The sequence below is a fragment of the Symphalangus syndactylus genome, chromosome 9 (assembly GCF_028878055.3).
Source record: "Symphalangus syndactylus isolate Jambi chromosome 9, NHGRI_mSymSyn1-v2.1_pri, whole genome shotgun sequence".
In the NCBI taxonomy this organism is placed as follows: Eukaryota; Metazoa; Chordata; class Mammalia; order Primates; family Hylobatidae; genus Symphalangus; species Symphalangus syndactylus.
The window spans coordinates 99,474,131-99,491,494 of NC_072431.2; the positions used below are offsets into that span (position 1 = coordinate 99,474,131).

General features: G+C 52.9%; 1 protein-coding gene across 1 annotated transcript; it reads right to left on the reverse strand.

The window, feature by feature from the left end:
- Positions 1-1,222: 1,222 nt before the first annotated feature.
- Positions 1,223-17,060, reverse strand: GHRHR (growth hormone releasing hormone receptor). The gene is made up of 13 exons (XM_055294457.1): positions 16,888-17,060; positions 11,921-12,023; positions 11,687-11,794; positions 10,884-10,981; positions 9,629-9,726; positions 8,752-8,884; positions 6,717-6,870; positions 6,366-6,426; positions 5,785-5,854; positions 4,946-5,037; positions 4,256-4,385; positions 3,415-3,456; positions 1,223-1,631 (listed from the first exon to the last, which is right to left on the reverse strand). Exons 1-13 carry the CDS (start codon positions 16,942-16,944, stop codon positions 1,506-1,508), a joined length of 1,272 nt encoding a protein of 423 aa, XP_055150432.1. The 5' UTR covers positions 16,945-17,060; the 3' UTR covers positions 1,223-1,505.
- Between the last annotated feature and the right edge of the window lie 304 nt (positions 17,061-17,364).

Sequence of the window (17,364 nt, forward strand, 5' to 3'; positions counted from 1 at the left end):
AATGGGGAGGACATAAGAGAAAGACCTGGAGTTGAGGCATCTCCACTCCAGAGGAAAATAGGGAAAGAGACTCAAGCAATTTCCAGAAGAAGAAACCCAAAAGGCAAGCGGGTACAGCAAGAGATGTTTACACCCATTAGATATCAGGGAGATGCAAATTAGGACAACAGTGCCATGGCACTTTACACCCATTTGGCTGGTGAACATCACAAAGCTGAGTAATGCCAAGTGTTGGTGGGGCTGTGGGACTTAGGGACCTCAAGAGCTGCTGGTTGGAGTGCAGAGCTGAAGCATGCAATCTGGCACCACCGAGTCACATCAACAGGAGGCATAATGGATGCCCAGCACTGCTCCTCCTGCGTGTGAGTCCCGGATAGAGGCTCACTCTCACAGATCCTGGAGGGGACCGGCATGTGCACGTTCACTAGAGTGCAGGGGAGACAGGACAGGACAGTAACACGTGGGCAATGACTCTACACAGCACCACATACAGCCAAAACGATGGACCAGATGTATGCAGGGAAACACGGGAGCATCTCTCTCTTTTTTTTTTTTTTTCTTTTTTTTTTTGGAGACAGAGTTTCGCTCTTATTGCCCAGGCTAGAATGCAGGGGCATGATCTCAGCTCACTGCAACCTCCGTCTCCTGGGTTCAAGCGATTCTCCTGCCTCAGCCTACCAAGTAGCTGGGACTACAGGCGCCCACCACCACACCCAGCTAATTCTTTGCATTTTTAGTAGAGACAGGGTTTCGCTATGTTGGCCAGGCTGGTCTCGAACTCCTGACCTCAGGTGATCTGCCCTCCTCAGCCTCCCAACGTGCTGGGATTACAGGCATGAGCCACCACACCCACCCCGGGAGCATCTCTTAAAAGCACAGTGCTGAGGGGGAAACGTTAGAAGCAGGATGGGGCATATGACCAACAGCATTTATGTAAAGTACAGACACACAAAACACCATGTATTTTGCAAGACACACAGAAACACAAGTATTCGCATTAAGCATGCTCGCTTGTTTGCCTGTGAGAGGAGGCGAATGGGAGTGGTGAAGACAAAAGAGAGTACATTTTAAGAATAAATAAAACAAGAGGCCCCTTGCACAAATAATCATAATGTAGCATGAACTGAGGAATGATGAACACAACTCAGCACCAGATGTCCAAATAAAGGACACAGGCGTGCTCCCCTTTAGAGGCCCATTTACTCACTCAAACATGCGTCTATTCATTTACAGGTTTATTGGCTTCTCTGAGTCTTGGGCTAGAGCCCCAGGCCCCAGGAAGAGGAACGGATGACAGCAGACACAGAGGGACCACAGAAGTCGGAGCTAGACATACAGGGACCTCAAAAGAGAGTCAGATGCAGAGACAGGGAGGAAGGGCTGCCCCTGCCCCGGGCTGGGTAACAGCTGGGTGGGGATGTGGCCCCCTTGCTCCTCCAGAGCATGGCAGACCCATGGTAGCTGCCCAAGTTCAAGTGTGGACTCCAGTGGCTTGATGAGGCAGCCTAGCACATAGATGTCAGCACCTTTGCCGCCGAGCGGGAAGGCGTGGTCCACTTAGCACGGGTCCTCCAGGCTGGCAGAAGCTCAGGGTCATGGCCATGCCACTTCCGTGAGATCTCAGTCCTCACCTCCAGGGACAAGGAAGAGGACGTTAGGAAGGTCCTCCTGTGGCTTTGCTACTCAATCCCAATGAGACTAAGGTGCAGGGAGAGGCCGTGTAAGAGAAACAGAGACATGGGGCAGGAAAAGTCATGCTTGGCCACAGGTACTGCTAGGTACTACCTCTGGAGGATACTTTTTCCTTCCTGTGAGTATTTCTCACCATTCTTTTAGCTCCTTTCTCTGCCTTTTAGCCCTGCCTTTGTCTGAGCCCAGCTAAAGACATTTATAGGTGCTTTCTTGAGTTCCTGGCCAAATAACCACCCTGTTCTCTCTTAATCACTTAGACCACTCCTTGCTCTGGGGCTCAATTTTGTGAGCTCATTCTGGCCACTGGAAATCTGTGCAGAGGACATGACCTGAAGGGAGAGAGGATTCACTCTGAGGGGTTGCAGTTGAGAAAACTGAAAGTAACTAAAAGAAAACTAGCCTGGGGCCAGGTGGAAGGGTGGGATTGGGGGGTGGGGGTTCTGTCTGTATCTTCACATCTCCGAGGGGCTTTCAGGGGCATAAGGTGCTGAGAAAATGTGCCTCATGCAGTAGAGCCGAACTGGGGTTGTGGTGAAAGATAAAAGGAATCAGATATCTGTTCAACATAAAGATGATCTTTCCACAGCTGCCTGACAACAGAAAGAGCTATTGGGAGGTAGTAAGCTCCCCATCACCAGAGGTATGTAACCACCTGGTTTCCAACACTGCTTCCCGAGACAGCTCCCTTCACAACTCTCTGTGGAAACACTTTTTTCACACCCCACTAGCCTCAGCCCGGGATGCTTCTTGCCCCTCCCAGGACCCCCAGGGCCCATGGTCTGCTACACCCAGACACCAGATGAGGCTGCAAGGGCCTTAGAGAGGTCAGGTGACGAATAAAGAGAGGGAGAGGGGAAGGAGCAGTAAGGGACAGAGGTGGCAGATGAGATGGGAGCAACACTCCACAGCGAAGGGGACAGGGCATCTGCAGCCAGCTCTCACAGAATGCAGAACCCGTGGCAAATCCATGGCCAGCACAGGGAGCGCATGGCCCTGCAGGTGCACAAAGGTGGAACTTGGGAGTCTGGGGCATTGAGATCAATTCTCCCCCGCCTCTCCCCCTAGAGCAGGACTGTCCTAAGGGGGAAATTCAGTGTCTCCTGGGTGGAATTCACTTTGCGTCAGTCTCTGCCATGTCCCCACGTTTCCACGTGTGCAGCAGCACCATCTGTTCTGTCTTTTCACGTCTATCTCCCCTTCCATCCACTCTCTTTGTGTGTCGGTTTCCTTTAGGTGCGCTCTGTTTCTTGGGCTCCGGATCTTCCTCTTTGTCTCTGCATCTGGTTATTTTCCTAGTTCCCTGTATGTCTACCTCTGACTTTCTTGGTTCCTCTATCTGCTCTCTCTGATTGTCTCTCCCTCAGCTGGCGTACCCCCTCCCCAACTCTCCTTGTTGTTCAATTTTAGGAACACAGAACTGGGGGATTCCTTCGGATTCCCTATCCTAATCCCTTTCCTGATCCCTGAAAGGCCTCCTCCACCTCCTGAAGAGTAGTTAGTAGAACTTGGCCCAGCTCAGAGGAAGGATAGATAAGAGATGTTTACAGGAAACATTCCAGTTCAGCTTGATCCAGAAGCTCAGGACAGACTACCACAAAAGCTCACAGGCGTCAAGGTGTGGCCTGAGGTGGGGTTTACAGGGCCTGAGTCGGAGAGAGGAGGAGGGGCCTTAGGTCCGGTGGGAGGGGAACTCCATGAGGGATAGCCTCAAAAGTCACACACCTCTTGGTTGAGGAAGCAGTAGAGGATGGCAACAATGAAGCCCTGTGGGGCCAAAGAAGAAAGACCCCATCAGAACCCTTTGGCCTGGCCTGAAGGTGTCCACAGTCTTTCTGCTACCTTTTCCCTACTCATCCCCAGGCTATGGCTTGGGCCAGGTTTGATTGAAAGGGGAATTTAGATGCATTCATTACTTACTATGTGCCAGGCACATTGTCAAAGAATTGTCATAGCAAGGCTGCCAGGGCTGTACTGTTGGCCCCATTTCTCTGACTTTATTTCTGCATCCCTTGTGAATGAGCACAGCACTTGGCACATAATAGGGGATCAGTAAGAGTTGAATAGATTGGATAGATGGATGGATGGATGGATGGATGGATGGATGGATGGATGGATGGATAGATGGATGGATAGGTGAGTGGGTGGGTGGATGGATGTATGGATGGGTGGGTGGGTGGATGAATGGGTGGGTGGATGGGTGGGTGGGTAGGTGGTTAGGTGAGTGGATGGATGGATGGATGGATGGATGGGTTGGTGGGTGGGTAGATGGACGTATGGATGAATGGATGGATGCATGGATGGATGGATGCATGGATGGATGGATGGATAGATGGATGGATGGATGGATGGATGGATGGATGGATGGATGGATGGAAGAATGCATGGGTAGTTGAATACATAGATAGATGGGTGGCTGGAAGATGGACAGACAGACAGATATTTGAATAGATAGATGAAAAAGAATAGCCCTCACCCTGTCATGAACTCAGCCAAGGCCCATGGGCAACAGCACCTCCCTCCAGCACCCCCAATGGAAAGAAAGAGTGCCTACGGGGGCCCTCACCTGGAAGGAACCCAGTCCCAGCTCCAGGGGGAGGCGGATGCCCAGGCCAGCATTGTCTGGCAGGAAGTTGAAGATGATGTAGTGAATTCCAAAGAGTGGGATCAGGAAAAGTGTCGACTTGGAGAGACGCCTGCAGGAAAGACAAATCCTAGGCTCCCAAGCCTGGGATTAGAAACTGTCATGTGCACTTCATCTCCTCTCACTTCCTACCACCTCCCTATATCCACTCTGTGGACCAGCCACCTTGGGAAACGCCACCTCCCCACAATCACCCTGGGCTTTTTTATTTCTGGGCGCTGGATCTTGCTGATTCCCCTGCCAACTGTTCTTGCCCCAGTTTATCTGAAAGTCTATTCATCTTTCAAAGTGTGGATCAAAACCACTTCCTCCAGGAAGTCTTCCTTGACCACACCACCCTTCATCTAGAAAGGATCCCTCTCCCCAGGCTCCCATAGAAATTGATCCCAGCACTCATTGTTCTATTTGGCATGGGAACTGGCTGTTTGGAGTCCTCATCCTTCCAATATTGTGATCCCCTAGAAGGAAGGGGCCAGGTCTATTCTGTCTCTGGAACATAGGGAAGAGCATGGGGCTGAGGCCATGAATGCCTGTTGGATGAGACAGAACCACCACATTGAATCCCCCTCCAGTTACCCTTTCCCAGTGTCCCCAGACACAAACACACAGTACCAATACTGAGACTGGGTATGGAGGCTGCCCTGAGCTGGCTCCAGTTTCCTCACCAGGATGCGGATAATATTGAGAAAAAGTCCAAAGTTCACCTGGAAATAGAGGCGTAGGAAGGTGGAAGACAAGGGTCAGGGGGTAGCCTTGGGTGGCTGGGGTGAGCCCCAGCCCATTTGGGGACTAGAAAATTTAAATCCTTGAGACGTGAGAATGTGCAGGTGAGTGAATGCACGGATCATTGCTCCAGAACTTGTAGCCTGGAGCTGGGGGGTCCCACATTTGAGCCTTGGACAGAGAAGGACCCAGGATTCCTGTCCCTCTCCAGTCCTGGGATCAAGGGGGGCGATCAGGCCTTGCCACCTGCCTCCAGCCACCTCCCAGGCTCCTCTCTAGCACAAAGCAGATGTCCCTCACTTTGCACAGTTGCTAAGTTGCAAAACATTTGTACATTTACCAAAGCCATGCAAAGCAGTCTTCACTGCCTCTGTGTTGTGTGTGAGAGCAGAGGGAGGAGAGGGGTTTAGCTGCAGACTCCATTTACTGCCCCCACCCCGCACCCCCAGTCTCTCACTGCAGTGGTAAATGATCTGCAACCAGCACATTAGGTTCATCAAAATTGAGCTGGAACAGCCTGCATGCTGATGGAGACCACCACTCCTCTGGTTTACCAATGGGATACTGAGGCCCAGAGAGGGCCTCACACAGAATCAGTGGCAGAGCAAGGCTGGAGCCCAGTTTTCAAGACACCCAGCCTGGAGTTGCATTTCCTGCTGTGCACAGCCCGTCAGTAGTTCCAGGGAGGTTGACTGAATAAAGCAAAGGACACTGGCCCAGGGACTGACCCCGACCGAGAGGATGATGGGCCCTTTGATGATCCACCAGTAGGGGGAGCTGTCGTCCAAGTCCCAGCACCTGGGGAGAGAGGCAAGAATGCCCTTGTTGGAAAGTCCCGTCACCGTGGTGACGCACGCACCTCCCTCCTCTCTCGGACATTCATGCCTTCTGGTCTCACCCACCTCCCTCCAGCCTTTTCTCCTGTCTCAGCCAGTTAGGTTCTCACCCAAAGGGGCACCCCAATCCAGGCTGGGCTCACCCTTTCTATCCACCTAGATGGACAAAGGTTTCTGAACTCTGTTCAATGCCTCCTTGCTGGCCCCAACACGTCCCTTTCTCCAGGAGGCCCCCTGGCAGCTCTGTCACCCCACCTTCCCCCAGCCCCACAGCCCTGGGAATCTGAGCTCCACTCTCCTGCCTGGCTCATGCCCCTTCTGTGCTACTCACAGACTGTTCTCCCACCCCCCCATCCTAGCCAGCAGTCCCTCCTCCTCCTCTTCCCAGCCTGGAGAACAGCCCATGGCCTGCCTGTCCACTCCACACCCCATGTAGGACCAGCAGGTATGACAAGATGGCCGCTCCGACTCACGCGATGTCCTCGAAGGCCAGCTTGCAGCCCACCCACGTGCCAGTGAAGAGCACGGGCAGCCCTACAGGAGTACAGGGGAGACACAAGCGAGGGGGTCTGCATCCTTGACTCTGAGATCTGGCGCCACCTCCCACCACCGCCATCAGCCACGTAGGGCACTGCAAAGGCAGGGCCAGGCAGGACCCCAGAGCCAGGGCCCTGGTCCCACCCTCCAACACTTGCTGCTGGACTGTGGCCTGTCCCTCTCCTTCTCTGGGCCTCAGAGTGAGCTGGAGGGGCCTTTATGTAAACTCCCTGGGCCTTCCCAGCCCTTTACCTCCCCATGGTGCCCAACCCGCCCTCAGTGCTCACCCCAGCCAGCAAGAACCAGCCACCAGAAGGCTCTCCTTGAGCTGGGGGAGGTGGAGGCCAGGAGGCAGGTCAGGTAGACGGCTTCTGCCAACAGCCAGCTGAAGTTGGTCATGGTGGCGAAATGGGAAGCGGCCACGGAGACCTTGCATAGAACCTGGGGGCCGGGACCTGGGTGCTTCAGAGCTGGGACACCCACTGGAGCCCCCCCCCCCAGTCTCCTCTACCCCACTCAGATACAGAACCTCCAGGCCCCTCCACCTTAGGCTGGGACATCCAGCTCCTTGGGCCACCCGAGAGGGGATGTGGTGATATACAGTGAGCGTTAAAAGCACAGATTTGGGATCTAGACAGCCTGGCTTCTAATTACTATCTATTTCCTGTGCAAATCTCCACACACCTTAGCTTTTCGTCTGTAAAAGGAAAAACCTCCAATACCTAGCTCAAGTCCTTGTCATAAGGATTAAATGGAAACTGCCTAAGACTTACTTCTATTTTCACTTACCCCCATTCTTCCTGACCTGAAGTCAATCACTAGAGCTGTGACTTATTCAGCCACAGTTCTGTCTTGCAGAAAACACACACAGGCACCCTTGCATTCACTCACTCACTGCATGACTTGATCACCTGCCAGCGGGGGAGCAGGACCACCTCTGAGTTCAGTTGGCTCAGGTTTGATCCCAGCCCCCCCCGTGTGCCACTGGGTGACCTTGCCAGTTGCCTCTCCTCTACAAAATGGGATTAAAGTGATGCTTTCTTCTTTAAGCTGTTTTAAAAATTCAAGAGATAATGCCAGCTGACGCTTGAACAACAAAGGTGTGAACTGCTGAAGTCCATTTACACATAGATTTTCTTCCATCTCTGTCACCCCTAAGACAGCAAGATCAATTTCTCTTCCTTCTCCCCCTCAGCCTACTCAACATAAAGACAATGAGGATGAAAACCTTCATGATGATCCACTTCCATTTAAAAACAGTCAATTTATTTTCTCTATGATTTTCTTACAATTTTTTCTCTAGCTTACTTTATTGTAAGAATACAGTATATAACACATGTAACAGACAAATATGTGTTAATCGGTCATTTATGTTATTGGTAAGGCTTCAGGTCAACAGTAGGCAATCAGTAGTTAAGTCTGGGGGAGACAAAAGTTATACTTGAATTTTCAACTGAAAGGGGGCTCAGCACCCCATGTTGTTCAAGGGACAACTATACATATAAAGCACTTAGTGCAATGCCTGGCACAAAATAAGTGCTCAGTATGAAGTATGATTAATTCTTTCATCAGTTAATTGAGGTCATGTGTTAGTTTGCTAGCTGATTTCGCTGTTCATTTCCAGCACACTTGTAGAGGATCTAGCAGGTGCTGGGTCTGCACATTCTGCCCAACTTCCCTTTAATTTCAGTTGCCTCTTATTGTCTCCACCCCACCTCTCTCATGGTGCCTTCCCAGTTTCTTGGACATGGCCCAGGTCCTCCTGTCTTTGAGAGTTTGTTCACCCTGGTCCCTCCTCTTGAAATGTTCTCTTTCCCCATCTCCCTATCGTTGCTGCCAACATAGCTCCAGGGTCCCCTCCTCCCTGAAACCCCCTCTCGTTCTCTTCTAGCGCTCAGCTTCCTCCACTCGGGAGTCCCCTAATCTGTGTGCATTCTGTCCCACGGGCTCTTCCTGAAGGAGGGACCCAGCTCCTCCCAGCCCCTTACATACACACCGCCAGCACAGACCAATGAGTGCTCAGGGAGGGATGAAAGGAAAGGAAAAGGCTGTGCATAGTGAAACATCGTCTAGGTTGGACTACAGAATGCGGAGTAGAGCATGCAATGTGGGAAATGACATGGATCGACACCACAGTCCAGGAAAGGCGTGAGGACTTAGGGAGTGACATGGGAGGTGAACATTTTCCTGTTCTGTAATTGGCCATGCGGGAGCCCCAGGGTCAGCCCATAGGGCAGGGAAGGCTGGGGCAGGCACATCTGGGTCTGTAATCCCACCTCCTCTCTCCCCCACCTGCCCAGCCCCTTCACCCATGGCCATTACAGTGGAGAAGCTGCAGTGGTCAGTGTCGTCACTGTGGAAAAGGGCGGCATCCTTCAGGAACACAGCTCCCGCCTTGAGGATAAAAGTGGTGAACAGCTGGGTGTGGACATAGTTCCGGGGGCAGTGGAGCCTCCTGGGGGTAATGGGAGAAATGAGGAACAAGAAGCAAGCCGGGAGAGGGGATTCTGGTGTGCTGCAACTGGGCTGAGCAGGGCAGGAGGTGAATCAAATCAAAGTGGAGGCAATCAAACTGAATTGAATTGAGCTGAACTTGAGGCTTCAGTTTAACCCTTGCAGGACAGCTGAGCAACCATTCCTGTGCTCAGGGTAAGTGTGGAAACAGAGGAATGTCTTGTCCCTGTCTCGAGAGTGCTCATAGTCTCAGGAAACAGAGACAGAAACGGCAGGTACTGCCCATGGGAGCCCTCTGGATGATCAGAGACACTCATCCCCATGAGACCAAGAACAGCACAGGCCAGATGCAGTGCTCAGACTTTGAAGGCTGGAGGAGGGGGTGGGGTCTTAAAAGGGACAATGGTCAGAGAGTTGTAACAGTCAAGAGGGGCTCCAGGCAGGAGGCAGAGGACTGTCAGATGCAGATAGGAGCTGGTCTTTCTCAGATATAAATACACTGAGAACAATGAGGAATTCCAGCAAATAGAATGAGTGCCACGTGAGTAAAGGGTCAGAGGTAGGAGTGAGTTCTGGTGTTTGAAGAGATGGGTCTATATGGTGGGAAAAGGGAAGGGAAAGTTAGACATGGGAATGGTGCCTAGATGTGGGAAGTTCACGGCTATGCAGGCAAGGAAGCAGACTTGGCCCTCTGGGAAATAGGGAGCCAAGGAAGGTTCTTGAGCTGGTGATGAGGATGACAAACCTGAGAGCAACCAGGATGGTGATGGCCACGAAGAGGGCTACAATAGAGATGCTATGGCCCATGGTGTAGATAATCTTCACCGTGGAGAAGTAAGATTCCTGGGAAGGGCAGAGACAGAAGAAAGTCTCAGCTTCTGGGCCTTTGGGGGAAAGAGAGGCTTGACAACCATCAAGCAGATGAAGCCTTTGCCATTCCACCACAACAGTCCCCATCTGGAGGCAGAGGTGTCCACAGGTACCATGGAAAGCTCCCCCTATGCACTGGAGCTTTAGTTTACAGCCTGCCTTCCACCTGACCTGCGGGTGAGGGAGGGGCAGTGGCGAGGAGTGGAGATGCTTAACACTCATGATGCTCTGGGGGTGAGGAGAGGCAGCCGCAGAAACTACATGTCCCTGGGGAATGACAAAAGCCCAAGAGGAAATCAGCTTGTTTATTGACATCCTGCTTGCTCACCAGCTTGGGAACACAATGTCCCCAAATAAAGGAGATAGCCAGGGACACCTGGGGACAGCCACAGGCAGGCAGGCAAAAGGTTTCCATGGCCAAGTGTTTGGATCAGTCAGAGTCCAGCCTGGCCCTGAAGACAGAGGGTGCAGGCAAGGGAAGGGAGCAGGGGCCTGGGCACTGGCCCCAATCCCAGCTCTCCTGTGGGGTCCAGGCAATCACTTCCTGTCCCTGACTCAGTCTTTCCATCTGAAAAATGGTTACAGTCATGCTTTACCTTTCAGAGATCAAGGGGACAGAGAAATGGGATGATGGGTGTGGGAGTGACTTGCAAAGGCCCTGCTGGATGCACAAGTGTGGGGTGTGCTGGCTGGTGTTAGGAGCTCTCTGCAATTACCCTGGGCTTGAGTTTCCCTCACTTGCCCACACCACAACCATGCACACTGCTCCACAGACTGAGGGCCAGAGACGGAAAGGAGCTTCCCAGGGCTGCCAGGAACCTTGTTTCCTCTGGAACCACTTTAAGCTCCCTGTCCTGGAGGCCTGGGCACAGAACCAAGACAGCCAGCCGGCAGATCTCCCACCTGCCCTCTGCCCCCCTTCCCCTCCAAGTAACTTGGCCGGTGGGTCACCCTTGAGTAACTTAGCAAAAGACCTCCTCTCCTCCAGACACTTCACTGCTCTCTGCTGGAACCCTACTGTAAGTAGTGTTCCAACCTGCAGGCTAGGGAATGGTGGCCCCTACAGTTATACACCCACCCATACAAATATCCATGGCAGTCCTTCCTCCAAGATGCCAGGAGACTCTTACCTCCTCAGCCAGCAGCTCCAGAGGCACAGGGCAGGCCACAGGGTAAGGTGGAAAGGGCTCAGACCAGCCAGTGATGGTACAATCCCGCTTCACAGCCCCTGGGAGGCAAGCAAGACTCTCTAGCCACAACTCCTTCCCTCTCCCCAGGATGGGGCTGGGGGTGCCGTGGACCATCGAGTGACCCTGGCAGGGTTTGCATGGACAGTTCCTCTGAGCAACAGAGAGAGTGGCTCCAGAGGCCTGGGGCCCAGGTCTAGCCTGCCCAGGGACACACTATGGGGCCTTCTATCTCTGGCTTCAAAGGCGCCATCTCTTCACAGAGAGGATTATTCCCCTGAGGGGTGAGGAGTGGTGAGCTGGGCTGCCAGCATCCTAAGGGCAGTAGGGGGAAAAGAGGCCCTCACTGTCCAGGCACCCAGGCCAGGGAGGTGAAGCAGAGCAGCAGAGTGCCCCACCCTCTCCGTCCTGAGCAGTTGATGGTGTCTTGGCAGTCAGACAGGCCTGCCCGCCTCCACCCTTGCAGCCAGCCTCCTGCTAACACCTGGAGGGCATCCAGGTCCAGCACTTACAGGTTCTGCACTCTAATACTTTCCTGCGCAGTTAATGCTCTTGTTCTCCCCAGTTCACAGCTCAGGAAGCAGAGGTCAGGATTGACTGACTGGCCCGAGGTCACCCCAGAAGAGGGGAAGTTGGTATACAAACCCAGGTCGGCCTGCCCCCAATCCAGTGATGTGTCTGCCAGATTCTGCCACTTCCAGATGAAAGCACCTCCCTTTCCCACTGCCACACCCAGGACCCCTCACCTGACTCTGAGCTGAAGCGAGAGAAGAAATCCGGGCAGGGGAGGGTGACCCACTCGCCAGAGCCTGCCGTCGGCCAGCACAGCAGCCCATCCCAGGTCCTAGGGCAGCCTGGATAGAGAGCCGGGAGCAGTGGAGACTCAGCCCAGGTGCAGGGCTGCCCCAGTAATCCAAGGGGTGAGGCTGGAGGATATAAAGGAATCAGAGAAGCCACCACCTGCCTCCTAGACCCCATACCCAGGGTGGTGTTGGGCATCTCCTCTGCTGCTTGTAGACAGGCACTCTCATCCTCTCTCAGCTGGGTGATGAAGTCACATTCTGGGTACATGTGGCCCAATACCTGCTGGAAACAGTGAACAGGATGAGCCAAGCCAGTTGGGTGCCTTTCTGGGCTCTGTGGTCCACATGACCTGAGAACAGGGACAAGGCCTGATTCATTTCTGTGCCCTAATCCTAGGCAAAGACCTGCTCACAGTAGTTTCAGGTGTGTTTGGCAGATGTTCAGATAGGAAGGAAGGAGGGAAGGAGGGAAGGAGGGAAGGAAGGAAGGAAGGAAGGAAGGAAGGAAGGAAGGAAGGAAGGAAGGAGGGAAGGAAGGAGAAAGAAATAAAGAAAGAAAGAAAAAAGAAAGAAAGAAAGAGAAAAAGAAAGAAAGAAAGAAGAAAGAAAGAAAGAAAGAAAGAAAGAAAGAAAGAAAGAAAGAAAGAAAGAAAGAACAGAAGGTCTAATCCTCTCTTGTGCAGTTAATGCTCTTGTTCTTTCCAGTTCACAGATCAGGAAGCAGAGGTTAGGGTTGACTGACTTGCTCGAGGTCACCCCGGAAGAGGGGAAGTTGGTATATAAACTTAGGTCTGCCTAGGTTTGAATGGATGTTTCTCCATTCTGTCTCATGGAAGTAAATTCTGAGACACATTAGACAATGTGCTTCCGAAGATCTCACAGGGATGGCCAGCTCCATCCTCATCAGGGCCTTTCCTCCTTCCCTGTGTCACTCTCCTTGCTCTCCACTCCTGCTCCCTGGAAGCAATTCTGCATAAAACTACCTTGGTAGACAGAATAATGGCCCCCAAAGATGTCCACATCTTAATCTGCGGAACCCGTGAATGTGTTACCTTATACGGCAAAAGGACTTTGCAGATGTGATTGAATTCAGGATCTTGAGATGCGAAGCTCATCCTTGATTATCTGAGTAGGCCTGATGTAATCGCAAGGCTCCTTACAGGGTGGGCAGTAGGCAAGAGAGTCAGAATCAGAGAAGGTGACATGAGGATGTGTGCCGTGAGAACTGAGATTTAAAGATGCTACACTGCTGGTCTGAAGATAGAGAAAGGGCATCAACCCAAGGAAAAGGCAGGGAAATGGATTAATCTCTACAGTCTCCAGGAGGAATGCAGCTCTGCCAATACTTTGGATTTACCCCACTGGAAACCATTTAAAATTTCTGAACTTTGTCTCAGTCTCTGCTTTTAGGGGTGCACACAGGGAGGAACACATGAGCAAATGGGTCACTTAGTAAGTGAGAGAGAAGATGGATGAATGAATGAGCACATGGATGAGTGAGCACATGAATGAGGTGAAGGTGCATAAAAAAGGAAGGAGGGAAGGAAGGCAGGAAGGCAGAAAGGAAGGAAGGAAGGAGTGACTGCCTAGGCAGCTGACTGGTGGAATGGATGAGCATACAGACAGACAGACAAATATATGGCTGGGGAGGTAGATGGATGGATTTGGACAGATGGATGGATGGACAGATGACTGGCTGCATGGATGGGTGCATAGTGGTTGAGTGAGAGAGCTGTGTAAGTAAGGATGGATGCGTGGCTTCATGGATGTGTAGATGAAAGGATCATAGCCTTGATGGCTGAGCAACCCTGAAAGATTATAGTTTAGGAGCCTCCCAGATCTTGTGCTGCAACAGTGGCCATGAGAAATGATCTCTGGAAGCTGGAAACAAGTTGGGTTTTTTGGGGGGGAGTCTTCTAGCAGTACTTCTGAAAGTGTGCCTCAAGAACCAACTAGAGATCCACTGGGATGGAAGCAGGAATACGCAGAGATCCAGGGTGGATCCAGCACTTTGCATTTTAACAAGTTCTCCAGGGAACTGGGAGTGAACAGCAGGAATTTCTAGCACTTCTCCTTCCCACCGCCCCAAACTGGAGGAAAACCAAAACTGATCTCCCAGCAGGCCAGAGCCCAAACAGATACATATAAGGGAAGCCAAGTTTACAAAACATACTTTCTGCACTGTGAACTGGGTATACAGCATACACATTTTTGTATAAAACACACATCCAAGTCAACCAGTGTAGATGTCTGTTCCCCCAGGCTTTCACGGGAGAGGAGGGGCTGGGGGAGGGAGAAGGGCTGGATCGTAATAGACCCTGTGCAAACTGTGATCAGAAGCAGGACAGGGGCCGGGTGCAGTGGCTCACGCCTGTAATCCCAGCACTTTGGGAGGCCAAGGTGGCGGATCACCTGACGTCAGGAGTTAGACACCAGCCTGACCAACGTGGCAAAACACTATCTCTACAAAAATACAAAAATTAGCCAGGTGTGACACGCTCCTGTAATCCCAGCTGCGCGGGAGGCTGAGGCGGGAGAATCACTTGAACCCAGGAGGCGGAGGTTACAGTGAACCAAGATTGTGCCACTGCACTCCAGCCTGGGCGATAAAGTGAGACTCCGTCTCAGAAAAACAAAAAGAAGCAAGACAGGTACCATGGGAGGGAGTGTCCCTCTCACAGGGATTGGGGAGGTGGCATTTGAGCTGGACCTGGGGACAAAGGAGCATTTTTTAGAGCCAGACACACACAGTGGGGAGAAGAGATTCTGGAACCGAAAGAACAGCATGTGCAAGGACAAGGGAAGTGGGAAAAGGTGTATTTGGGAAGTATCAGTTCAGGACTAATGTTTCTCTCCCCATGGCCCATCCCCCCCTACACGCACACACCCTCGATGTCTAGCAGGATCCATGTCAGCAAATGTTTAATTAACAGCTAGTGTTCTTTGGGAGAAATGCAGGCACAGCAAATAGCGTAGCAGATGTAAGACCAGGGCTGGGGTCAGAGAGTAGAGACTTTGACCACCAGAGCGGGGACAATAGATGGTGGGTGACCACATGGACAGACCCGAGAGCTCTGCTGCAGATTTGTGGGCTAGGAGAAAATCTGGAGAGCCAGCCCAGTAAGGAGGGTCACCCCCACCAGTGCTACCCTGGCAGGAGAAGTCTCTCCTGTCCCGCCCTGCTGACCCCATGGGTCCATGGCTTGGACGCAGCTCTGCCATCGCCTGCTTGGCCCTGCAAGGCCCCAGGGTGCAGATGTCACCCACTACCCAGGCTCCAGGTCTCATTTTGGTGGGTGCCCCGGACTCAGCTCTTGGCTTCCTCCCGAGGACTCATTAATCTCAGGTCCATCTCAGGGCAGAGCCCCGTTGTGTCTCCCCCACATCTCCCAACAGACTGAGTGCACAAAGCGGGGAAGGAAGAGCAGGAGGGCAGACGGGCCTGTATGGGACTTTCTCACACCATCAGCCTGACATGGACCCTGGGCTGTTGGAAAAGCTGTGGTCTCTGCCTATCCTTCTGCCTACTGCACAGTCTGGCAAGCCCCAACCCTGCCTGGGAAACTTTTCAGGGCCAATCTGGGGAAGCCACTGAGGGAAAAGGATGCCAGGTGAGCAGCCTCGTGCCAAAAGGATGGACAGACAGTGCCCACACCTCTAAGAGAAGGAGGGAAATTCAGAGAAGCCCCACTAATGACTCAGGATGTGTGGTCACAGGGCCAGATGTAAGGAGAGATTCTAGGGAGGGAAGTGGTGGGAGTGGAAGGATAGATCGTTCTAAGATTTATCCAAATGCTCCTGCTGAATTAGGACTGGGGAAGCATATCCTGGGGTTCCCAGTCACCCCCACACACATCCTGGACCCCACCCACCCCTGAGGGGAGGCTCCATTGCCCTGGACCCCCAGGCCTTGCATTTGTGCCTGCTGCTCTTCCTGGTATCTGCAGGGGATGGAGCCCACACTGGCAAACAGTGATTGAGTTCTAGCTTTGGTGCTAGCACCATCTGCTGAATGGCCACCACTAGGTCTTGGGTACCCCTGCTAAAAATACAGCTTTTGCTGTAGAGCGCGCACAGATGGCAGCCAGGGGGCAGTCGAAGTTTCCTGTGTTGCACCCCTATGCCCAGCCCTTGACAAATCAGATTCTACTCAATGCACAACGACCCGGGCCAGCAGATATTTTCTCTTTTAACAAAAGAGATAAAAGCAAAGCTCAGGAAGGCTGAGGAACTTGCAGGTCACACGGCTAGTTTCATGGGTCCAGGATTCAAGCCCAAAGCCTGTACATTTAGGAGCAGGTGTAGCAAGGTGCTCGGGAGGGGCAGCACCCTCCAATAAGGCAGCGGAGGAAGAATGCTTCAGGCCCCCACCATCCCAGAACCTTGTGACTCCCAGCCTGGTCCCTACTGTCACTTGCAGTAACCTCCTGGAAAGTTACTGGGAAACTGCAGCACATTCAGGAAGGGCCCTCTCTCCTGATGCCCCGTGCTCCAGCGCTCTAGCCCACGGAGTACTATTTGGTTGCCAAAAGCCTCTCCAGCTCTCAGCATCGTGAGAGGATGATGGATCCCCTAACTCCTGGAGCAGAAGCAGCTGGTCTCCACCAACTCCTTAGGTTCCACTCCTTCCCTGGCCACACCCTCTTCCAAGGAAACCACCAAACTGGAGAGTGGCTCAGAGAGTCATGGGGCTAAGGAGGGGTCCAGAAATCTTACCACAGGAGCATGTGGAAGCATCACAGTGCACAGCTGAGAGAAAGAGCAGACTGGGGGGACTAAGAGGGGGGCCTGACTTTGCCTCCCCAATTCTGAGGCACTGTCTTGGGGCAGACAGAGTCTCTGTGGCCCCCAGAGGGCACAGCCAGGCCCTGGGGGAAGCAACAAGAAGGTGAGCTCAGCTCAGCCCCTGGAAGGACGTGTTAATAGCTCTACCTAGAGTCACTACAGACTGCCGGGAGGAGGGAGATGAGGGAGGGAGCCCCAGTGTCAGGGGCTCTCCAAGCCACAGCCTGCCACCTGCTCGTAGGGAGGGACTCTATAGCCGGAGAAGATCAGTAGGGTCTCTGCCCGGCTCCAGTTGGCCCTGTGGCTCCCAAATCTGGAGCCCAATGGGAGAGGCAGGAGGGTCTCAGCTGGCTACTCACGGTCGGTAACGGGCTCAACACGCACAAGACATGGGCCCCCCACATCTGGCGGTCCATGGTGAGCCCAGCAGCGGCTCCCTCCACCAGCCTCAGTAGGCCTTGGCTATCTTCCTTCCCCTGCCGTCCCCTGACACAGCCGCTTCCACCGCACCCTCTGCTTCCCCTTCTCAGGTGGCTGTTTGCATAGGCAGGAGCTAGCCAAGGGGACACAGACCGCTGAATATTCACCAGGATTGCAGGACACCTGCTCAGCTCAGCGCTGACCCTGAGGTGAGACTCTGTTTCCGGCAGGCAGGGGCTGAGCCCCCACCATCACCACCTTCTACTCTGGCTGTAAGTCTGCTTGTGTGTCTGCCCTGATAGCAAGGGCCCAGAGAGGTGACAGCCACAGGTCACTTGGTCAATATTCTCTACCACTTTCTTCTCTAAGCCCAGGTCTCTGGTGGCCGTCATTGGTGTGACCCCTCAGATTGATGA

What these genes read in the sequence shown, in the direction of transcription:
- GHRHR (XM_055294457.1), bottom strand. Translation starts at nt 16,944, where the DNA reads ATGGACCGCCAGATGTGGGGGGCCCATGTCTTGTGCGTGTTGAGCCCG. An exon ending in TCGCTTCAGCTCAGAGTCAG is followed by an intron (nt 10,982 to 11,686) that starts GTGAGGGGTCCT and finishes CTTGCCTCCCAG; the next exon opens with GGGCTGTGAAGCGGGATTGT. An exon ending in TGGAGCTGCTGGCTGAGGAG is followed by an intron (nt 9,727 to 10,883) that starts GTAAGAGTCTCC and finishes TGCCCTTCCCAG; the next exon opens with GAATCTTACTTCTCCACGGT.